Source organism: Lepidochelys kempii, chromosome 10 (genome assembly GCF_965140265.1).
Source record: "Lepidochelys kempii isolate rLepKem1 chromosome 10, rLepKem1.hap2, whole genome shotgun sequence".
Classification (NCBI taxonomy): Eukaryota; Metazoa; Chordata; order Testudines; family Cheloniidae; genus Lepidochelys; species Lepidochelys kempii.
The window spans coordinates 32,608,094-32,624,008 of record NC_133265.1 but is presented as its reverse complement, the minus strand read 5'-3'; the positions used below and the strand labels follow the sequence as shown (position 1 = coordinate 32,624,008).

Below are 15,915 nucleotides of genomic sequence, written 5' to 3'. Positions count from 1 at the left end.
AATTTCAGGAAAATGATTGGTTAAGGTATAGCTAAGCAGAACTCGAGTTTTACTATATAGTCTGCAGTCAATCAGGAAGTGGGGTGGGTGGGTGTGGGGGAGAGGGAAATGGGAACAGGGAATGGGGGTGGGGAAATTGGAATCATGTTTGGCTAAGGACAGGAATGGGAACAAGGACACAGGTGTAAGGCTCTGTGGTGTCAGAGCTGGGAAGGGGGACACTAAGGAAGGAAACTGGAATCATTCTTGCTGGAAGTTCACCCCAATAAACATTGAATTGTTTGCACCTTTGGACTTCGGGTATTGTTGCTCTCTGTTCATGCGAGAAAGACCAGGGAAGTAAGTGGGTGAAGGAATAAGCCCCCTAACACCACCTGGCTGTTACAGTCACACTCCCCAGCCTGGAGGAGCTGTAATGTTTAGTTAGTGCCCAGTATGGACAGACACAGCCCATGTGGAAAATAAAGTGTCCCTCTCTCAATTGTCCTCCTTTCCAGACATTTTATTGACAATTCACATTTTTAACATTCACGCTTTTTGGAAGGCAAATATCTGAGCGCCAGGAGACCCCAGCCATGCCAGTGGATGATATTTCACAGTAGCAACGGGCTGACCACTCATTTATTTATTTGGATCATCCAATCAAACATTTCCTGCAGCCCTTCAGGAAGAAGGCATCAGTATAAGGCACCATAAGACAGGTCACTAGTGTGAAAGGGCTAGAAACAGGAGGCTAAGGTGACAGCCAGGATAAATCGGATCGATTACACAGAAAAATATTTCATTTTAAAAATCTAAAGCTATTTCAGGGTGTTCACAGGTTGGCATATGGCTCTTCAGTCTTCCAGGCCAGCGACCCCATGTCAGGACAGGACGCTTCCTCAGCCTCTCCTCTGCTTTAGCATCTCCATGTACATCTGGAGAGACTTTTGAATGGAGTCTTTTGTGATGAAGCTGACAAAGTTCTGAATGTCAGATTCGCGGTGGGCGAGCAGACGGTCCACAGTTGGCTTCCTCATCATGGATTTGGTGATCTGACGGGCATGGTCTGTGGAGTAGAGAGAGAGAGCATGTTGGCCAAGCAGGGTCAGTGTACATTACAGCCAGAGGTCCACCTGTCAGTAGTAGGACCACGGGGTGTAATTACCTTCCTGAGGAAAAGAATACTGGGTCCTAACACACTCTTGATTCTAACAGGGAATGACAGAGCAAGAACCAAGAGCTGGAAGCTGAAGCCAGACAAAGGCAAATTGGAAACAAGGCACAAATTTTTTAACAATGAGGGTGATTAACCACCACAGCAACCTCCCAAGGAAAGTGGTGGATTCTCCATCTCTTGGTGTCCCTGAAGCCAGACTGGACTCCTTTCTGGAAGATGCTTCTGTCAAACACCTGTGATCGACTCAGTGCAGGGATAACCAGGCGAACTTCTCTGGCCCGTGCTGTACAGGAGATCAGACTAGAAGATTACAGTGGTCCCTTCTGGCCTTAAAAATCAATACCCTTTATCAACACTGTTTGACACAAGTGATACCACCATGAACAAACGTTAATTGCCCCATCCCCTGGGGCATGTCCTCTGAATCAGCTCCCAGAACAGCACAATAAAGCCAGTTTCCCAGCTGGTGACACTCAGCATTGCTCCATGGACTTCAAGGAATCTGCACCAGTTTACATCAGCTGTGTGAGGACACGGCCCTGAGTTCCAAACACAGAGAATGTAATTATGTATTAAGGAAGTTCATCCCCACCACACTATGGACACTCTCCATACACCTCACTTCCAGGACAGCCTTGGTCTTGCATTAGCCACTGCTGCACTCACTGTGAGAGCCTTGGCTGGCAGGTGCTATTATGAACATAAGTCGTTTCAGTCACAGAAACTCTCCCGAAGCCTATCCCAGAGCACAGACGTTCTTCACGATACGACCAGCCACATCCCCATCAGGAGAGATCCTCAGGAGCACGGCCAAGGAGCCCTCCAGTGGGGAATCTCTGGCTCAGGCACACGGCAAAGGGAAGAGTAAGCTCTCAAGTGGGGAAGAGATCAACCAAAGATAGAGAGCACACAATGCTTGTCTGCCACCAGTTGCATAAACCAAACCCTGCAGCAGGATCCGGATGGCAGCCCACCACCTCTGTTTCCAAAGCTGTCCAGCCCTCGCCTGCTCTGCTTCATACCTTCCCTCTAAGACCCCACATGCTTTTAAAGCTTTCCTCAGAGCGATTATTCTTCCAGCCTTTCCTCTCCACTGAACCCACTCCTATTTGTATGGAGCTCTTGTAAAAAGCGATGTGCAGAAGTGAACCTGGCTCTGAAAAGCAGAGCAGTCACCAGAGCAGAATTTACTTGCTTGTGCTGTGTTGGATATTCCTAACCAAACATTTGCCTTTTCCGCACCAGTGTCCAATTGCTATAATGCACATTGATTAAGAGACTGTAATGAAATAAGTGTTCTCATGAGGGTCTGATTGCTCAGTTAAAGTCAGTAAATGCAAGTTAGCTCTGCCAGCAGCATTATACAGAGCAAGCACTGTCATTCTAGCATGGTCTGCCTTTCGTTTTACTGGTGCAACACAAGAGAGTGCATTAGTGCAACACGCATTTCATTTTCCAGGTATCTGTGCAAGAACAAATCTGGGAAAGAAACAGATCAGCTGCCCACACATATACTGGAGGCTCCTCTGGGTGATAACCCACCATGGCCCCTGTGTAGCACATACACTAGTACACATGAATTTCAAGGACCAGTACTGGGTCAGGGCCCTAGTGTGGGGATTGTGAGATCTGCACTGGAGTCTCCAGGAAGCCACACAAGAAGGGACTGGTGACTTGCTCCCCTCTGGAATAAGGGGCCAGGGACTGATGGGCATCCCGACATCCTCCCATCATGAGAGTGCAGGGCCCAAGAGATGCTTGGGGACCTGCTCCCAAGCCAAGGATGTGTGGGAGCATCCTGGGCACCTGCCTGTCAGTCCCAGATTACAAAGGTTCTAGAAGGCAAAGGAATTGAGAATGGAATGTGAGATCCAACGATACATAAGAGCTGGGTGTAATGTGTCGGGGGGGAGGAGCTGGGAAGGCCCAGACTTGGTTTTTGTCTCTCAGTCCTTTCCCCGAGTAGCACGCACATGCAGAGCGCATCTCCCGTCGGCTGGGCACCTTCTGTTTCAAATGCTCAGATCTGTGTTAAATCCCACCCAACGGCTTTCAGGGATAGGACAGCACTTGCCCCTCACACTGGCTCGTTGCATGCTGAGCTGAAAATTGCCACCATTCATACACGAGCCAAGTCATACAGCGAGCTTCGAATTTCTTCCCCCTCCATGCTGGCCTTACGGCAGCATTAGCTGTGTGAAACTGCGTGTCTGAACCCCATGCTAGCCAGGTGGAACTGGCTGGCCTGCCATCCATGGCATCTCAACCCGAATATGCTCATTGCACTGCCTTTATTCCTGATCTCTTGGGAGCCAATAGCAGCTTTACAACTCATTTCAGTGGGAGCTGTCTCTGGTCATGAACTTGGTAACTTCTCCAAAGATAGCCAAGGGGCCCCTTGAGCTCACTAGAAACAAACCATGCCAGGCTGTTTGGCACTGGATTCTCCCATAGGTGCTTACAAGCTGGCCTGTTCTAGTTGGTTCCAGAGGCTTCACTGAACTGTTATGGTCCAATTGCCTGGGTCTCTCTGCAGTTCACCTTCCCTCTGGGACCTTGCCAGCCCAGGGTTTCTCAGAGGTTTGCTAGAGCATCTGGTCCAATACTATTCTGCCTCCTTTTTAATCAATCTAGGATAAATATTGCTGACATTACCACATGCAGAGGAACTAGGGACTGTTAAGCCTCGCTCTCCGATTGCGTCTCATTCCCCTCCATCGCTCTCACTGTGCTACACCAGGTGACCAGCACACACTGGCCACGAGCTCACTGCTCTTTGACAGGAGCATCCCGCAGCCACAAGTCTCTTACCTGGAATAGCTAACCACTGTGACATCACAGCAGCAGCTGTGGTCTGTATCTTCTCCTCTGGTACTAACTGATCTACAAGGCCTATTTTATGGGCCTCAGGCGGGGAGTACAGGAGCCCCAGCTCGAGGGAACGCTCTGTAGCTCGGTTTCCAATAGTGTTCACCAATGTATCCTTAAACCTAGGAGAGAGGAGAGGAAACGCTCAGGCGGGGGAAGCACAGAACAACCAGCAAGTGTAAAGAGAAGCAGTGAGACAGCAAAACAAAGAGCTGATGTTAAGTAACCACCCTGTCCTCCTTCCAATCCCTCTTTAGAACTCACCTCTGCTGGGACACCTTCAAACCACTCAGCAATGGTCAGGCAAGCATGCTGGCTGCTTTGCAGACTGACTGGTATCATCTGTGTTGCCTTGCGGTCCCCCTGCCTGCAGCCACCCATTCTCTCGTCTTATACTTTCATTGTAAGCTCTAAAGGGCAGGGACTGTCTCTCTGTTACATGTATGTACAGCACCCAGCACAATGGGGCTGGGACTGTATGCGGTACCCCCATACAAATAAACTTTGTCCTGTCAGAGACTCTGGTGTCTCTGAATACACATTTCATAGCAGCACTGCTCCCGTCCCCCCACATAAATACACTTGTCTGATTACAGTGTAACCTTACCAGAAAGGTGCAACAATACCCAGCTGCGTTTCGTTCAGTCCAATGCTGTACTTTGGGTTCTCTGCCATGATTCTGTAGTCACAACTCATGGCCATCAGACAGCCCCCTGCCGGGCTGGACCCCTGGCACAGAAAGGAAGAGACTGGATCTAACTAAATCGCCACAACATGCTTCTAGTTCTAAAATACTCCATCTCCTCTCACCATAACAGCATCATCTATCGCATGCAGGATGCGCTCAGAACAGCACTGGGGATAAAGCTTTAAAGTCATGTCCCTATAAATCTTCGAAGGGACATGGTCAGAGTAAAAAAAGACATTAAAACAATTCCTGCCCTACATTATTAATTGTTTTACATTTTAAAATTCTATTTTAATCCCCCCCAGCTATTTATGCTGTTAACTGTTTGAACTTTCCCAGCCTGGGAAATGAACTAGTCAATTTCACCTCCATTCCTCATCAGTGTCATTGCCAGGTTCTCCAGCTCTAGCAGGAGGCTGCCTTGTTTGGGTTGCAAACTCGGCAGTGGAGTAGGGTTTTGCTGAGGTTTTTGTTTTTTTTTTTTAACCAAAAATATTTCTCTTAGGGGAATTTATATTTAAAAACTCCAAGGAAACATTGCCATCGGCCTTGCGCTTTGGGAAACCTACACTTGAGACCGTACGTGACCCGATGGTGTCCCTTTTAAGAAGTCCTAGCTGCCTCTTTTCCTCATACGTTCAGCCTCAGAGAGAAACTCAAGAGCACTTGCTAGTCACAGAGGTATGGCCAATGCCAGCAGTTATTTTGTGGAAAAATAAAAGCGAGTGACCAATCAATACACAGAAATCACCAGATGGGCCAGTGTAACCCAAGAAACAATAACCAATTACTGCATATTAACTTATGCCAGAAGACATCTGAACTGCCCTTGCTGTGGATCTAACAGCAGAGCGCAATGACCTCTTCCTTCCACAACGCCTGCCCTTGGATTTCATTCCCTCAAACTCTCAAGGTAACACGTTAACTAATAAAGCACAAATGTTAGCTAGAATCATTTACTAAATTCATCAAGTAGGAACTAGGAAGTTGTGCATGTGACACAAGCACACTTCAAGAAGGTGACCTACTAGACAAGCCATTTACAATGCACACTTTGCTTCTCTACAAGAGAAAAAGGACACTAAACTTTCTAAACTACTACATGCCACAAGGGGCAACAGCAATGATTCCCTCAACCCACCCAGCAATATTGTTAACCTATCCAACTATACTCTCAGTCCAGCAGAAGCAGCTGTCCTATCTCGGGGCCTCTCCTTCTGCCCCTCCACCCCCACGAACACGATACAGTTCTGTGGTGACCTAGAATCCTATTTTCGACGTCTCCGACTCAAGGAATATTTCCAACACACCTCTGAACAACATACTAATCCACAGAGACCTCCCTACCAATACTACAAAAAGAAGGATTCTAGGTGGACTCCTCCTGAAGGTCGAAACAACAGACTGGACTTCTACATAGAGTGCTTCCGCCGATGTGCACGGGCTGAAATTGTGGAAAAGCAGCATCACTTGCCCCATAACCTCAGCCGTGCGGAACACAATGCCATCCACAGCCTCAGAAACAACTCTGACATCATAATCAAAAAGGCTGACAAAGGAGGTGCTGTTGTCATCATGAATAGGTCGGAATATGCTCGGCAGCTCTCCAACACCACTTTCTACAAGCCATTACCCTATGATCCCACTGAGAGTTACCAAAAGCAACTACAGCATTTGCTCAAGAAATTCCCTGAAAAAGCACAAGATCAAATCCGCACAGACACACCCCTGGAACCCCGACCTGGGATATTCTATCTACTACCCAAGATCCATAAACCTGGAAATCCTGGGCGTCCCATCATCTCAGGCATTGGCACCCTGACAGCAGGATTGTCTGGCTATGTAGATTCCCTCCTCAGGCCCTATGCTACCAGCACTCCCAGCTATCTTCGAGACACCACTGACTTCCTGAGGAAACTACAATCCATCGGTGATCTTCCTCAAAACACCATCCTGGCCACTATGGATGTAGAAGCCCTCTACACCAACATTCCACACAAAGATGGACTACAAGCCGTCAAGATAATCCCCGATAATATCACGGCTAACCTGGTGGCTGAACTTTGTGACTTTGTCCTTACCCATAACTATTTTACATTTGGGGACAATGTATACCTTCAGATCAGCAGCACGGCTATGGGTACCCGCATGGCCCCACAGTATGCCAACATTTTTATGGCTGACTTAGGGGACGAGAGCTGAGGAAGCGTTGTTCTAACGCCCCTATTCTACTTGCGCTATATTGATGACATCTTCATCATCTGGACCCATGGAAAAGAAGCCCTTGAGGAATTCCACCATGATTTCAACAATTTCCATCCCACCATCAACCTCAGCCTGGTCCAGTCCACACAAGAGATCCACTTCCTGGACACTACAGTGCTAATAAACGATGGTCACATAAACACCACCCTATACCGGAAACCTACTGACCACTATTCCTACCTACATGCCTCCAGCTTTCACCCTGACCACACCACACGATCCATCGTCTACAGCCAAGCTATGCGATACAACCGCATTTGCTCCAACCCCTCAGACAGAGACAAACACCTACAAGATCTCTGTCAAGCATTCTTACAACTACAATACCCACCTGCGGAAGTGAAGAAACAGATTGATAGAGCCAGAAAAGTTCCCAGAAGTCACCTACTACAGGACAGGCCTAACAAAGAAAATAACAGAACGGCACTAGCCGTCACCTTCAGCCCCCAACTAAAACCCCTCCAACGCATTATTAAGGATCTACAACCTATCCTGAAGGATGACCCAACACTCTCAGAAATCTTGGGAGACAGTCCAGTCCTTGCCTACAGACAGCCCCCCAACCTGAAGCAAATACTCACCAGCAACCACATACCACACAACAGAACCACTAACCCAGGAACCTATCCTTGCAACAAAACCCGTTGCCAACTGTGCCCACGTATCTATTCAGGGGACACCATCGCAGGGCCTAATAACATTAGCCACACTATCAGAGGCTCGTTCACCTGCACATCCACCAATGTGATATATGCCATCATGTGCCAGCAATGCCCCTCTGCCATGTACATTGGTCAAACTGGACAGTCTCTACGTAAAAGACCAAATGGACACAAATCAGATGTCAAGAATTATAACATTCATAAACCAGTCGGAGAATACTTCAATCTCTCTGGTCACGTGATTACAGACATGAAAGTTGCTATATTACAACAAAAAAACTTCAAATCCAGACTCCAGCAAGAAACTGTTGAATTGGAATTCATTTGCAAATTGGATAAAATTAACTTAGGCTTGAATAGAGACTGGGAGTGGCTAAGTCATTATGCAAGGGAACCTATTTCCCCTTGTTTTTTCCTAACACCCCCCCCACCCCCCTGACGTTCTTGTTAAACCCTGGATTTGTGCTGGAAATGGCCCAACTCGATTATCATACACATTATAAGGAGAGTGATCACTTTAGATAAGCTATTACCAGCAGGAGAGTGGGGTGGGAGTAGGTATTTTTTCATGCTTTGTGTGTATATAAAAAGATCTTCTACACTTTCCACAGTATGCATCCGATGAAGTGAGCTGTAGCTCACGAAAGCTTATGCTCAAATAAATTGGTTAGTCTCTAAGGTGCCACAAGCACTCCTTTTCTTTTTGCGAATACAGACTAACATGGCTGTTACTCTGAAACCTACATCCCTTTGTAAGATAGGAATAGCTTCTCCCCTCCTGCAGAGAAACTCTAGCAAGGAGCCAGAGGGGCCAGGAAACAAATCTGAGCTCATCTGGTGGAGTTTCTGAGCAACCGTCTCCTCCAGTGGGAGGGCTTTGGGGGAGCTGAGGGGGATGGAGGGAAGCTGGAAAGGAGGGAGAACCCAGGATCTAAGGAGCTGTCATCTTGTCGGGCTTGCCCCTCAGCACTGCTCTGCTAGCTTCTCCCTCACCTGGCAACATGGCTTCTTCGGGTGTGACACCACCTCTGACCATGTCCCCCAGTGACTGGGCAGCGGTAGCCACAGAGAGGCTCCCCCTAATACTAGTCCAAGCAGCATGAATTCCAAACCAGATTGCCACTTGCAAGTGTGGGCTGCATTGGGGACAATAAAGCAAAAAGTAGCAAGAATGGTGCTCCAGCCTTTCCCATCCCTACAGTCCTTGGACTCATGGACTCCAAGAAAGGAGGGTCTCAGGATGGGGGAGAAAATCATGACACCACCACGAGTAGCCACCTTTCCCACCATGCCCTCCCCAGCTAGCCATCAAGCCCTCCCGCACACACAGCATCTGGGATAAAGCCGCTCTGAGACACGGCTTCTTGGGGCTGGGCGCACTCTTTGCTATGTCTGTGCAGCAGAAACAAAGAATTCGATCAGAGCCAGCACCCTGCAGGAGATTCTGTTGTGACCTGTCACTTTAAGAGGCTGCTAAGGCGGCTAGCAAGCTGAAATCATGCGAGGCACTGTGGAGCTCGGGCTTCCTGTGTCGTGCTGAGCAAGTCCTACTTCAACCAGAGGGAGCGGGAGGTGCTCAGCACCTCCCAGGTGCAACGTATGGCTGGCAGTGCATTATGGAAGCTGTCCACCCACTGCAATACACAAAACCATCTTGGAGCAACTGACAGTGTAAATCTCTCTCATTCATGCCTATATCTGAGAATCAGGGACAGAACCAACCTCCAACAGTAGGGACCCTGCATACTTCTGTGGGGAGGTGCATGTGAAACATACACATGTATATTTTGCACACACAGTCCCTGTATACATTCTAGTGTTCGTACATAAAGCCTTCTTCCTTTCCTGTCCCTGCCCCCACAGTACCAACATAGCAAGGCAAGTGACTGACAATTGAGAGCCTCCTATGAAGTCAGGTATAAAGCTGACTTGCATTGATAGCGGCTATTGTCACCATGTTGGATTGGTACAGCCTGAGCCACATCTCCTGAACGGCTTTCCAGAACTCTGCATAGTGCTCTGCGCTCTTCCCATACATCTCCATAATATCCAGGCCAGCTGAGAAGATTTTGGGGGCACCCTAAAATAATGTAAGAAAAACATCAAATGGATAATATATAGTGACTGACCTTTCAACTTGTTAGCAACATGGTCTGGTAGAACCTGACCTGATCACGTGTGTACAAAACTGTGCAAACAAATATCTTTAATATTTTGCAAATTTCCTTAGAGTTATATTAACAGATAACTCAAGGGATCTTACCAGCAAGAAAAATAACAACGATATATACAAATAAAGGGGAAATTCATTTCTTTGCAATTATTATTTTTACTTAGCAAAGCTTGTGGTTAATTTCAAATTTGATGCCAGAAAATGCCAGGTGAATTTAAAAAAGAGAACAGAGAACTTCCCTCCCAAATCAGCCTATTTTGTAGCCCACTTTATTTTCTTCCATCCTTGAAGGCCCCTGTAGCAATGACCTCCCTCAGGCAGAGGTGGCTCAATGCGACAGCCTTCAGAGCCTACCAATGCCATGCTTTGATATCGCCTGAACTGGTTGCTAGAGAGCAATATGGCTACGCATGAAGCAAAGGAACAAACCAGGGTCTGGCACTCACACCCTGCACATAACAACACCTGGCACTACTGGCCAGCTGAAACCGGCCCTGTAAAGAGAATCTTCATTTCACTGTAAACATACTGACGTCAGGATGACCCCTCTGCAGCCTCGGTCATTCTCCAGTTTCTCCAAGCTTATTAGAAACTCTGTTAGAAAGTCCAAGCTCAGGCTGTTCACAGGAAGGTTCTCCATCTTCATCACAGCTACCCCTGCACCACAGAAAATAAGAGGAATTAGAACCCACTGGAGATGACCATAGCAATGTCTGCCAGGGCACTAATTACCACACTCCAGATCTCTGAACGTTCCCAAGACCAGACTAGATCAGGCCTGGATGCTAGCGTAGGAATTTTCCTCCAGGTCAGATTGGCAGAGACCCTGGGGTTTTTTTGCCTTCCTCTGCACAACGGGGGACAGGTCACTAACAGGTTTAAACTAGTGGTGAATTCCCTGTAACTTAAAGTCTTTAAATGATGATTTAAGGACTGCAGTAACTTAGCCGGAAGTTAGGGATATATTCAGGAGAGGCTGGGTGAGGTTCTGTGACCTGCAATGTGCAGGAGGTCAGACTAGATGATCACAATGATCCCTTCTGACCTTAAAGTCTACGGGTAACTGGCCATGCCACTTTACATAACTAAATTGCTGGATTTTCTCTACCCGCATCATGCCTGTTAGGGTATCTGGCATCTCTCTAGCTCCCCGCCTGCAAAGATCCGTGCACTCCACTAATATAATTTTAGCTTCCCAACACCCTGTGAAACATTGTTTCCTGCCTGCAGATGGGAAGCGGAGGCACAGAAAGATATAAAGCCACAATCACAGTGTGGCAGAACCCAGTTCTCCTGACTGCCCATCTTGTGGAAGAACCCCTTGAAATGCAGCTCTACATGAATTACACTAACGAGAAATAGGGTGTTCCAAGCTCTAGCAGCTACCATCAAAAGGAGCAAGCAGTGTGTCCCATTGTATTCAAGAGGGCTAACACAGACTGGACAGGAGCTGCAGTGGAGAGGCTACATTTTTCTTGTAAATATTGTTCTCTTGGTCGTGGTCGTGTTCCACTGACAGGCATCCAAATGCGACTGGCAGTGCTCACATAGGGAACTGACAGGCAATATGTACTTTAGATATAGATTATTTGAGGTGTGCTTGTGAAGATCAGCATGGCAAGCTGCTGTAGGGCTGAAGGCCTATTCCTTCATCCAAATGCGTGTACGTGCAGAAGCTCATAGGCCTAAGTCACTGCAAGAGACAAGTCACATGAATGTTAAAACAATCACAGCAGCTTTCCGGATCCATTACCAAGTGTCAGCACTTTGTACCGCAGGCATCATGCACAGCACTGTTAGAGAGAGCCGAGTGCACTGTACACACACACACACAGAGCCTAGAGCACCGTACCTGTAAAAGAACCCACCCCGGCCTGCCGTACACATACACACACACACACCCCTGGCTTGCCATACACCCCCCCCGTGCACTGTACACACACCCCGACAGGCCGTACACATACACATACACCCCCCCCGGCTTGCCATACACCCTGCCCCAGTGCACTGTACACACACCCCGACAGGCTGTACACATACACACACGTACAGCACACTATACATACACATACAGACAGCACACTATACATGTACGTACACGCACACAGCCTAGTGCACTGTACACGCACCGGCAGGCGGTACATGTACATACGCAAAGCATGCTGTACATGTACACGCACCCAGCACGCTGTACACACACACACCGGCAGGCGGTACATGTACATACGCAAAGCATGCTGTACATGTACACGCACCCAGCACGCTGTACACACACACACCGGCAGGCGGTACATGTACATACGCAAAGCATGCTGTACATGTACACGCACCCAGCACGCTGTACACACACACACCGGCAGGCGGTACATGTACATACGCAAAGCATGCTGTACATGTACACGCACCCAGCACGCTGTACACACACACACCGGCAGGCGGTACATGTACACCCCCACCAGCGCACTGTACACACACCCACACACCGAGGCCGCCCCTCACCGGCGCTGCTGTCCAGCTCCACCGCCACCCGGCCGTGGCCGATCGCTCTGCGCGGGGCAGCCCCCGGCTCCCGGCCTCCGGCTCCGCACAGCCCCGGACGCGGCCCTGCAAGACACGCACGAGTCAGCGGCGGGGCCCGGCCGGGCGCGGAGGGCCGGAACCGGGACCAGCGCACGCCGGGAACGGCCCCAGTTGGCTCCCCACGCGCGGGACCGGGGCCGGGCCGCACCTGAGCGAAGCAGCCGCCAGACAAAGGTCAACCCCACCGCCGCCATCTTCCGCCTACCGGCCCGCTACACCGCCGCCTAGCGAACTGACGCGCCCAGAGACGCTGACTGACACCCAGACGCTGATACACACCCAGACACTCAAACACACCTAGACGCTGACTGACACCCAGAGACACTGGTACAAACCCAGACGCTCACAGACACTCAAACACACCCAGAGACACTGACACACCCAGATACTGACTGACACCCAGAGACAGTAACACACCCAGACACTGACTGACACCCAGAGACGCACCCAGACACTGATACCCAGACACAGTGACACACCCAGAAACATTGACACCCAGAGACAGTGACTGACACCTAGACACTGACACCTACAGATACTGGCACCCAGAGATACACAGAGACACTGACACACCCAGAGAAGTATTAGCACACATATACTAACATACTGACATACAAACACTGACACACACATAGAGACACACATTCACATGTGCACAGACACACACACCCTGTTGACACACACACATGCACTGACTCATATACACACCATCTCTCTCTCTCACACACACACTCACTCTATTGACACACAAGTGCACAGTCACATACAGACACTCCATTGACACACACACACCCCTGCACGGACACAATCACATGTGCTCAGACTCTCTCATGCAAACACTGACACACACACTCACCGATGCACAGACACACTTACACATATTTACACTCACACGTGCACAGACACACATACACTCTTCATAGTTACACACGCATGCACAGGTTCACACACACACACATCCACAGACACCCACACTGACGCACAGTCCATTGACACACACACAGAGCCATGTGGAGCAGGGCCTCTCCAGCCCGGGGTGGGTGGCTGGGGCTGGCTGCGGGACACAGCGTGTCCGCAGCCCCACATGCTCCATCCTCTACCAGCTGGCAACAGCTCAGGGATAGGGTGAGTGGCCACGTAGGCGAAAGAGCAGGCGCTGGTGTCCAGGCTCAGTGAGTGGGGCTGCAGGAGCCTCTCTGGGTGGGGTGGGCAGGCGATGGGGGAGGAGCGGAGTTGGGGGGAGCTGGGACCACCAAGTAAGCGGAGCTGCCAAGTACCTCTTGGCTGGGCCACCTGACCTCAGAGCCTGGCTAGGAGAGGTGACAGGGCCAGACCCCGGCTCCCTGCCCTGGGGTGGGGGAGAGGCCCACAGGGAGTCACTGACTGACAGGCTGGCGGCATCCCAGGCCTGTACCACCCACCTTGTCACCATGACAGGGAGAGACACTGCCCCCCACCTCGAGTGTGAGGCTGCAGTTACCCCCTCAGCACCACGCAAATACACCTGCCGGCACCCCCAAATACTCCCTCCCAGTACACACCCCCCCCCCAATTCTCCCTCCCAGTGCATCCTCCCGCACGCACCCCCCAAATACCCCTCCCAGTACACACACACCCCCAAATACCCCTCCCAGTACACACTCACCCCCAAATACTCCCAATACACACACAGCCCTCATGCACCCCGAAATACTCCTTCCAGTACACACACACCCCTCCAGCACTCCCCAAATACTCCCACTCAATACATACACACCCCTCACACACTCCCAAATACCCTCCCAGTACACAGCCCCCCATGAACCCCAAATACCCTTCCCAGTACACACGCACCCCTCACACTCCCCCCAAATATGCCTCCCAGTACACACACACCCCTCCAGCATCCCCAAATAGCCACTCCAGCACCCCCAAATATGGCCTCCTAGTACACATACACACTCCTCTAGCAACCCGCAAATGCCCTTCCCAGTACACACACACACCTTCAGCACCCCCAAATACCTTCTCCCAGTACACACACCCCTCCTGCACCCCCAAATACCTCCTCCAGCACCCCATATACCCCTTTTCAGTACACACACTCCAGCACCCCAAATATCTCCTCCAGTACCACTCACATATGCCCTCAGCACCCCCATATATCCTACCATTATACACACACCCCTCTAGCACCCCCCAAATACCTCCTCACAGTTCACACGCACTCCTCCCACCTCCTCCAAATACCACCTCCCAGTACACACACACCCTCCCAGTACAACACCCCCCCCCGCACAACTCAAATACCCCCTCCAACACCCACCAACTCTACCCTACCAGAAGTGTTCTCTTTTTTGGGAACTTGAACTATAGTAACCCTAAGCTGAAGGGGGGGGGGGGGGCTGGGCATCAGGGTGTTAGGGGAAGGGAGCTGGGTGGGGGGCAATCAGGGGGTTATATACTTACAATAATTTTATTTGACAAAACCAAAGTTCATACTCTTTGTAAACTCAAAACAAAAGCAAAACTTAAAGTAGTTGTCTAAAAGTGTTTTAATGCCAATATTTGCATCTATTTGACATTTTATCTATGTACTTTCTCAAAGTCTGTAATGTAATTTATGACATCTTTCTTGGAGGTTATTTTTAGCTTACACAGTGTCTTGATTTTATTTTTCATTTAATGCACTCAAAATATAAGCAATAGGCCCTGGGTATGTTACACAGCATTGGGTGTGTTTGTTGAACAGGGCATTTGCGGTGTGAAAAATGTTTCTCTGAAGTCTTAACCTTGGACCCTTGACCAAGAAATTTGGACCCGGACAAAAACTAATTGACTACCCCTGTCCATCTGGATCTCTGATTCATCCTTCCAAAGAACAAGAGAGATCCTATTCCCTCCCAAGATCACACTGGAAAGGGACCTTATACACAACTGTCCCTCTTCCCCAAATTCCTGGCTAGCCCTGGTAGTTCGTCTGGACTACATATCCCAGAATCACATTGCTCTAAACTGAAATCAACCTCAGATTACGGCCTTGTCTATACTGAAAAATTAGATCAAGCTAGCTACTTCGCTCAGGGGTTGAAGCATTTACACTTTGAGTGCTGAAGTTCAGTTGACCTAACCCCCAGCATAGACACAGCCAGGTCAACGGAAGAATTCTTCCATTGGTAGGCGGTGTGGTTGGAAGTGTAATTTCCTCCTTTTTAATCAGCCATGTTTTATGGGGTTTTGTTTTAGCACCTTGAAAATACACTTTGGTTCTGCGCTGTCACTGCCCACTTTTTTGTGCGAAGAACAGCACGGGACTGCAAAATTAAACACACACATACACAAAATACTCTGGCCATCTGAAGCATTGATTTGGCTTCTTGGTGTTGAACGGTCACTGCATTCCTTGTAGAAGGGTGTAAGACTTGGCAGCAAGAAGGAAGGGACCAACGTGGATTGGGGTTTGTGGGGCCCTGGGCCAGAGAAAGTGGGGGCCTCTCCCCACCCCTTCTGCCTGCAGTCTCCCCTGCCTCCCCCGGAGCTC

General features: G+C 49.3%; 1 protein-coding gene across 3 annotated transcripts; it reads right to left on the bottom strand.

Moving 5' to 3' along the window:
- Window positions 1-487: 487 nt before the first annotated feature.
- Window positions 488-12,652, bottom strand: ECI1 (enoyl-CoA delta isomerase 1). Of its 3 annotated transcripts, none has more exons than XM_073362723.1 (7): window positions 12,544-12,652; window positions 12,315-12,419; window positions 10,345-10,472; window positions 9,576-9,722; window positions 4,635-4,756; window positions 3,971-4,149; window positions 488-1,048 (listed from the first exon to the last, which is right to left on the bottom strand). In XM_073362723.1, exons 1-7 carry the CDS (start codon window positions 12,587-12,589, stop codon window positions 882-884), a joined length of 894 nt encoding a protein of 297 aa, XP_073218824.1. In that variant the 5' UTR covers window positions 12,590-12,652; the 3' UTR covers window positions 488-881. The 3 variants fall into 3 exon arrangements, with proteins under 3 accessions (XP_073218824.1, XP_073218823.1, XP_073218825.1); XM_073362722.1 differs by lacking the exon at window positions 488-1,048 and adding an exon at window positions 1,055-1,442; XM_073362724.1 differs by lacking the exons at window positions 488-1,048; window positions 12,544-12,652 and adding exons at window positions 1,055-1,442; window positions 11,202-11,508 and having other exon boundaries at window positions 12,315-12,400.
- Window positions 12,653-15,915: the final 3,263 nt, after the last annotated feature.

What these genes read in the sequence shown, in the direction of transcription:
- ECI1 (XM_073362722.1), bottom strand. Translation starts at nt 12,589, where the DNA reads ATGGCGGCGGTGGGGTTGACCTTTGTCTGGCGGCTGCTTCGCTCAG. An exon ending in GGTATTGTTGCACCTTTCTG is followed by an intron (nt 4,150 to 4,634) that starts GTAAGGTTACAC and finishes CCTCTCTCCTAG; the next exon opens with GTTTAAGGATACATTGGTGA. An exon ending in ACAGTGGTTAGCTATTCCAG is followed by an intron (nt 1,443 to 3,970) that starts GTAAGAGACTTG and finishes TCTCCTGTACAG; the next exon opens with CACGGGCCAGAGAAGTTCGC.